Consider the following 8,118-nt stretch of genomic DNA (forward strand, 5'->3'; position numbering starts at 1 on the left):
TTTTTATCTATAAAAAACTTAGCCCTTTTATTTTATTTTATTTATTTATTTATTTATTTTTTATGTTTCCCAATCTATTGGTACGATGGTTAGGATTACCTGATCGAAGTGATTCTTTAGAACCACAAGTATCCATGATGGACCTCACTGAATGGATGGTTCACATTGTTGAATAAATCTACTTTTCCTTAAAAACATTTTCACACTGCTCGAGTGGGGTGGCCTATGGGATGCAGGGACACATTCGAGGTGGGTAGCCCATGTGAGGTAGCACTACAGGAAATTGCACTTTTTACTGACGAAAAAATTCGTCGGTAAATGATATTTTTTCGTCAGTAAATTACCAACAAATTTTATTGTCGGCAAATTCGTTGGTAAAAGACAATGGGTGAAGGCTTTTACCGACGAAAAATCATATCGTCGGCAATGGTAAAACTTTTACCGATAAATTTTTTCATAGGTAAAAAATATTGACGAAACTTTTACTGACGAAATTTTTCGTAGGTAAAAAAAGGTGGCTTGTGTGAGGCGGAAAATTTGGCTGAAATCCTAACCCATGGGATGTGGAGCATGTGTTGTGAGATAAATGATTAGTTCACAATGCTCTATTAGTTTGAGCTTTTAGAGCAAACAGTTAGTTATCCCGCGTCAGTTGTCCATTTCATAACCAAACTAATCAAAGATAGAGTTGTACACGAGTTGAACCAAGTTGAGCTTAGTGTAGCTCGGCTCGACTCAACCAGTGGCTAACCCCAGCTTAAACTTGGCTTGACTTGGTCCTTGAGCCTATCTAGCCAGCTTGGCTTGGTTCGGTCAGCAACGCAAGCCAATTCAAGTCAAGTTCGAGTTTGTGCCATATCTTCTCAAACATAAACTACGTATTCAATTTCTCACGAAATGCAAAATAGTAACAACACTTTACATGTATTTCATCAAATACTTGGCGAGCAACATAAAAATCAAGATATAAGGGTAGTCATACTTCATTGAGTCATTTCATAAAACACTCGGCGAGCAACATCAATATCAAAATAACCGAGTCACCAAGCTGATTTGATTCGAGTCGATTCGAGTTGAGGTTCAATCCGAGTCAAGTAGAGCTCCGGCAAGCTGGAACTTGGCTCGAAATTTTTTCGAGCTCCAAAAACCAGCTCAACTTAGTTCAAATCTAATTTCAAGCTGAGGCGAGCGAGCAGACAGAGCTAACTCGACTTGTGTACAGCTCTAATCAACGGTTGTATGATTGCATGCGTTTAAATGTATAATAAATTGTTCAAGTTGCATGGGGCCAATTGTGATGTTTGAGTGCCATCCAAACAGTCTGTTAGATGCACCTTCCAATGTTAGGCCTACATCCAAAAATTTGGCCTGATCCATGGCACAGGTGGGCCTCACGAAATGGAATAATGGTGGTTACCGGGGAGTGGTAGTGTCTCAGGTTGGATCCATGCTGTGGATGGAGAGAGGGTGCCAGTGGGGCTAGAAAACTTCATCTTATATCTCGAGGAAATCAACAGCCTCTTCCCAATACATGAAATGCAACATTAATGTTTCAAACGTAGGTGAATCAGTTCATATTTCTGTAAGTGTCATTTTTCAATTACAAAATGTACATGAGCTTATATGAAAAAAAAAAAAATGGAAATGCAACCCATTTTAATAAATATCAATGATACTTATACAGTTTAAACATGGAAGATATGAGTTTCGTTGTCAAGTTACCAAACTGTTCTTAGATGGGCCACACCTTGGATGGACCATGCATATTCAACTATCTCCAACTTGGAAGATTGTAGCTACCCAATCTTTGGTCGTTTATAAATAAGGACTGCATTGCATTTCTCTTCTTAACAGTCTATTTTCAAAATATAAATGAAAGGTTTAGGATTCTCCTATCAAATTTTCAGGCATGGTCCATCCACCGATGGTTCATTAAAGTAATGATCTGGGCCATTGAAAATGGACCCCACTATCGTCCAGTGGAAATCATATAATTCTTCTTGGGTATAAGAGAAATGATTCTCTTAGCTGCCTGCCTTTGATTATCATGCACTAAATAACCATTTTTTAAAAATATTGACCTAATCCCATTCATGGTACACAAATTCCTAATTGGAATCTGAATCGTGTGGAGGTGGTTCCATTGAATCCGGCAATTCCTACATGGGTTCGTGCCACTCCATCATTTGGAACAGATATAGTTATATAATTAAAAAAGGATTAAAATATAATTTTAGAAAATCTAAAAATAAGAAAAATTATTAGAAAATAAGCAAATATTGCATAGTTGCACAATAACCAGAGCTTTGCTAAGTGCACATGCGTGTTCAATAAAGCTGGTGTATGCACTACAACCGTACGTGCCAACATGGCACATATGTGTGAGATCTAATCCATCCATCAGGTTGGTCCAATCAGCATGTGGGTACCCCGAAATTGGAAACAGGTAGTTGGGTTAAAATTCAGCCAAGTTCTTGATCAGAGCCGTACATTTATTTTGCTAACTGTGGCCCACCTGACCAGTCGATCAACTTGATTCTTGAGCTATGACATCAACATAGAGGTGCCCACAAACCGCAATATGCAGGATCTACCAAAGGATATTACAGATGCAAGGATGCTGATGTATTTTCTCCTTGCAGGGTTCCTACGTGGGTCGGTACCAGCAATGTTTATAAATCAGAAAGAAATAGAACAATCATCCCCATACGTGCCGCTTCTAAAATCCGAAGCAACACACAAGTCAAATTCATCTAATCAATATGAACATTGGCCAAACCAAGATGGTCCGAAATTGAAAAGGCACTAATCAATAACTGGTTAGTGTAGACCATCATATATTATTTTCAATCACTGATCATATTATCCCATCCAATGAATGGTTTAAATCATCCAAAGGTCAACACTACTAAAATGGTTTCTAAGTTAGTGTTAGGCCTACCAATTTTATTTTGTTTTTCACTTCTATGCAGAATCGACTGAGTTTAGCAACTCCATGATATCTGTTTTCATGATCATCTGTATTGTTAAAATAAATAAAATTCTTAGATTCCAAAATGTAAGTTTCTTGATCTTGATCAGATTGTTTGTTTAGTAACTTTGAAAAATGGAAGACTTCAAAAGGAATAAATAAATAAATTTAAATGGAGATAGTAGATAATCCATCCATACATCAAGATTTGAAATGGGTGTGTTATGTTGTATACCGTTCACCACTGATACTGTTATATATCGCATTGTGTCGCCCTGTATCAGGCTGTTCCAGACAGATGCGGGCCGATACGCCTGTATAGTTTATGGTCTACGTTTTTGGTACATATGTACCGGTTTCAGATGATATTTTAATCATTGACATACATAAATACGTTCGTATGATGTACACAGGTGCCAGCACACATTGTATAAATACTTGGATTAATGTGTTTATTTATTTATTTAATTCATCGAGGCATTGTTGCAGATGATCATGTTATTATCAAATATTCGAGGCTGATTTCCTCAGGAACTAAAAAGCCTTTGAACATGAGAGAGAGAGAGAGAGAGAGAGAGAGAGAGAGAGGTATACACAGATAATGAATTATCCAAGATAGTTCAGAAGCACAGACAAGGGTACCAAGCAAAGTCCCCTTTTCTTCAGTTCTGTACTCTCCTTTCCTACAAAATCCATCTCATTTCTCTCATCTGTTTGCAGTTCTAAACAACCATCAGAAGCAATTTCCTTCTCCTACAATATCAAAATAAGGCAACAAGCTAATCTACAAACAAAATACTTACAATCAAACCAAAAGAAGAAGACCCAGAAAAAAAAAAGGAGAGAAAAAAGGAAAAAAAAAATAAAAATAAAAATAAAGGGAGGGAAAAAGAAGAAGAGAAAAAGTCGAATCAATTGAGTTTTACCTGAAAACTGTTTTTATCATCTTCTATCTTTCTTGGGCTCATGTCCAACTGTTTCAAATCACTAACCTATTACAGATACAGAAAGAAAGAAGAAAGTCAATTACATCTCTATATATAGAAAACCCAAAGAAAAGGAATTAAAGAAGAAAAGATAGAAAAGGACATTGTTTTTTCTTTTGGGCTTTTATTGCAAATACCCTTTTTTTAATACCAATATCCTTTCTTTCCTTGCCAAGAAAAATGGTGTGTGGTAATGTGTAAATATATTCTCTCTTCTTTCATTTTTCTTTCAACCTTGGGACTATTAACAGGAGAGCTAGCAGTATCTTCCAAAGACTCATCCTCCAAAGCTCCTCTCTTTCTCCTCTTTTTCAAGCTCAATTCCCTACAGCTTTTCTGTGTAGGGCCGGACGGCAGCGTGATGTGCCCAGAGAGCTTCCCCGCTGCCTCAGCACATGAAGCAGCATCAGAAACCAAGGAAGAAGAAGAACCCATGTAGCCAAAAGAAGAAGCGCTTGAATTTCTATTGTCTGCTGGTAAGAAGTCATCAAAATACATGGTCCAACCACTCTCTTCAGAACATAGAGATTTTTGGGAAGATGGAACTTCTTTCTTCATGGAGGATTGGATAGAGTCCTCCATTAGATGGGCCGAAAGGAAGAGAATGAGAGGTGTTTTTCTTCTATATGTTTGGAGAAATACCTGCAAGGGCTTTTATAGAAGAGAGAGAGAGAGAGAGAGAGAGAGAGAGAGAGAGAGAGAGAGAGAGAGAGAGAGAGAGAGAGAGAGAGAGTTATCCTGTTTGCGTCGGTCGCGACTCAACATCCAGTGTGTGTCGCTAGCTACTGGGCCCTCAGATGATATACTCTTATAATTGAACGGTCCGTATCATCGCTGCCAACGTAAATAAACCATTGCCTCATGATCAAGCTTCAGTAATGATCCTTACCTTTGATTTTAGGGGTTTAATGCAAGCCGTTGAGTTATTTTCATTGTTCTAAATTCATAACGGTCAAAATCATCCATTCAGCTAAAGTTTCTTAGTAGAGCTCAAAACATAAAGGGTTCGATCTTGAACCACCCAGCATGTGATGTAAATTAGGGGAGTGGATTGGATCAGGCCAAGATATATAACACCGATCGAGTTCAGTCAGGCGGTGAGAGTGAGACACCTTAATATATCATGCCTTGTATATTCATGCCATTCATCTATTTTACCAGCTCATTTTAAGGCATGAGAAGCATATCCAATTTTCAAGTAGACCACACCACAGGAAGCAGTGGTGAATGACCATTCAAAACTTCTTGCCTGACATGAAAGTTTTAAATTGTGATTTTACTTTATCTAACCGGCATGACCTTATAAAAGAGGTTGGATGTCAAACAAGCATTACAGTATATCCTAGGAAGTTTTCAATAGTGGGTGTCAAATCACCACTATTTCCTGTGGTGTCGTTCACCTGGGAATTTTGGGGAATCCTCATTTTTGAGCTTATGCCCTAAAATAAATTGATAAAATGAATGGACAATATAATATATAACAAATACATCGAAGTAAGCTATACAGTTAGAGCCTAACCAAAGAACTGACCATATGGGCTCTATAAATTGAATGGAAACAAAAGACCACTTACCTGAGGTGGACCCTGCAGAAAACCCAAAAGCATCCTTATAAATTTATTCAAGAGAAAAAACCACATCAAAACAAGAGAAGCGCTTGCATCCAAAATATTCATGCCAACCTTTTTGTTTGTCAGCCTATGCAATAGCTCAACAATTCTGCCGACCATTCAAAAAGATCCAGGCAGCAGTCAATATGAACATATAAGCAAACTATACAGCCTCAAGCAAGCATGTATTATTTACGAGAGCCGATTAGGTGAGGCCCTGGCCTCACCCATGATGGTGTGGCCTTGCTTTGAGGTTACCATGGGGCCAACCTTGATTTATGTATTATGTATCCATGCTGGCCATCTGTTTTTCCAGATCATTTTAGGTCATCATACCAAAAATGAAGTAGATCCAATTATTAGGTGGACCATCCCATAAGAAACAGTGGTGATTGACAATCCTACTGTTAAAAACTTCTAAGGGCTTACCTTAATGCTTCCGTAGTGTTTATTTAGCATCCAATCTATTGAGAAGGTCACATAAGCCTGGATGAAGGGAAAAACAAATATCAGCTTGATCCAAAACTTTAGTAGCCCATTAATGGTCAATCACCACTATTTCTTATGGTATGGTCCACCTGAAAATTGGATCTGCTTCATTTTTGGAATAATGCATTAAAATGATATGGAAAAATGGATAAAGGGTGTGGATACATAATACATACATCAAAATGGGCCCCATGATAACCCCATGGTAAGGGACGCACAGTCATGGGTGAGATCGCGGTCTCACCTAATCCACTCTCATTATTTACATCTATATGGCAAGGCTGCAAGCCACTAAGTTACATTCCCTCGTGGTGTGGACAATTATAAAGTTTAATGACTAAACCTTTTTCTTAATCACTAGCCAAACATGCTAGGTTGGCCGTCGCGGGACTTCCTCGTTGTAAGGTTTTCTTATGAATGTGAATTAGACACTTACCCGGTCAACATCATCCTCCCTCTGAATATGATGGGATGAAATTTAATTAGATGGCAGACTCTTGCCAAAGATGTAACGCAGGAAAGAGAGTAGAAAAGTGATGAGGAAGATCACCGCTTCAAATGATTAAAACCTTGAATTTTTACAAGGGTATTGTCTTGAATCCACAAGAAAAATGTGATAAAACTTGAGTTATTTATTTATTTATTGAATAATGCCTATGGTCTATTTTTCTCAATTACACCATTAATAAAGAAAAAATAAATTAAAATTCATAATTATCAAAAATAATAAAATTTTAACCGTAACAAAAGTCCTAATTCTAATAAAACTCTTCTAAACCCTAATTTCTAAAAATAAAAATTTCAAATAAACTTTTACTGAAAGAGTCCTAATATGATTACAAGTAATTTCTAAAAAAGATAGAAATCTAAAATTCAAAAAAAAAAAAAAAAAAAAAGAGGAAAAACTATAAAAATTGAAAATATTAAAAATACAATTTTTTTCTTCTAAAATTTCATTTTTGAGTTGAGGTGCACGTTTTCTCACAAATGGACAGATGCCACCCACAAAGTGGGTTAGTTAGCCTTGAATGACATGTTCTAGTCAAAATTCATAGGTTGCACATCCCGTATTGATATCCGGATCAAAAGTTATGGTCGATTTATGGTTCATATTTTAAACAATAATTTCTTCATAACTTGATTGAATTTCTTCAAACCGGATGCACTCGAGGCACAATTATGTCATGCCCTACGTCTGATTGGGCTCAAATTTGATAGCCTGCTTGTGCTTCCATTTAGACTCCTTTTGATATAGCTATGATAAGAGTGCATCTGAGAGCCACATCCTACATCAAGATGGGCCTAGTTGAATACAACTGAACAACTTTCAAATTAACATGCTTTATTTGTGGGCCCAATCTTTAATAATGGTCCATTGTCCAATCAAATCCCACCACATTAGGTCGGAATGGGAGACAAAAAGTAATCGGCATTCATTTATTATGACTTTGGAGTTGCTACCAATTTCAATGCCAGTTGTTATCAATTTTAATGCGAGTTAAATTTAGTTCAATCACCAATTGATTCTGTTAAGAGAGGCCCTAAATTCTATGCACGTGCATGTGCTTGTGATAATTTCAAAGTATTTGAGTTTCCATTTCTACGTGTAACTTGTGGTAAATAAGCAATTAATATTTTTTCATATTTGGTGGAGAGTGAAATACTAAATACACCTCTGGAAAATGTGATTGCATGTAAGAAATTCATTGGGATTGTGGACACATCATCTCTATGAGACCCACCATGATGTATGTGTTTGATACACACGGTTTATCCTCATTTTAGGGCGTGAGCCCAAAAAATGACGCAGATTTTAATCTCAAGTGAATCACACTGCAGGGCACATGCACAAAATGATGACCGTCCATTGTCAAAAGTTAGAACCTTTCTAAGGTCCACAGGGACGTGCATCTATCATCCAACATGTTCATAAGGTCACATAAACATGAATGAAGGGAATACACAAATAACAGCTGGATACAAAACTTCTTAGCCTCCAAAGAACTTTTCAAAGTTAGGCCTTCGGTTCCCTTTGTTTCCCGTGCTGTGGTCCACTTGTTCT

General features: G+C 37.1%; 1 protein-coding gene across 1 annotated transcript; it reads right to left on the reverse strand.

Moving 5' to 3' along the window:
- Positions 1-3,519: 3,519 nt before the first annotated feature.
- On the reverse strand, positions 3,520-4,595 carry LOC131217922 (vascular-related unknown protein 1-like). The gene is made up of 3 exons (XM_058212919.1): positions 4,192-4,595; positions 3,898-3,963; positions 3,520-3,724 (listed from the first exon to the last, which is right to left on the reverse strand). The coding sequence occupies exons 1-3, from the start codon at positions 4,537-4,539 to the stop codon at positions 3,578-3,580; spliced, it is 561 nt and encodes a 186-aa protein (XP_058068902.1). The 5' UTR covers positions 4,540-4,595; the 3' UTR covers positions 3,520-3,577.
- Between the last annotated feature and the right edge of the window lie 3,523 nt (positions 4,596-8,118).

This window comes from Magnolia sinica, chromosome 1 (assembly GCF_029962835.1).
Source record: "Magnolia sinica isolate HGM2019 chromosome 1, MsV1, whole genome shotgun sequence".
Classification (NCBI taxonomy): Eukaryota; Viridiplantae; Streptophyta; class Magnoliopsida; order Magnoliales; family Magnoliaceae; genus Magnolia; species Magnolia sinica.

What these genes read in the sequence shown, in the direction of transcription:
- LOC131217922 (XM_058212919.1), bottom strand. Translation starts at nt 4,539, where the DNA reads ATGGAGGACTCTATCCAATCCTCCATGAAGAAAGAAGTTCCATCTTCC. An exon ending in CTCCTGTTAATAGTCCCAAG is followed by an intron (nt 3,964 to 4,191) that starts GTTGAAAGAAAA and finishes TATCTGTAATAG; the next exon opens with GTTAGTGATTTGAAACAGTT. An exon ending in ATGATAAAAACAGTTTTCAG is followed by an intron (nt 3,725 to 3,897) that starts GTAAAACTCAAT and finishes TTGATATTGTAG; the next exon opens with GAGAAGGAAATTGCTTCTGA.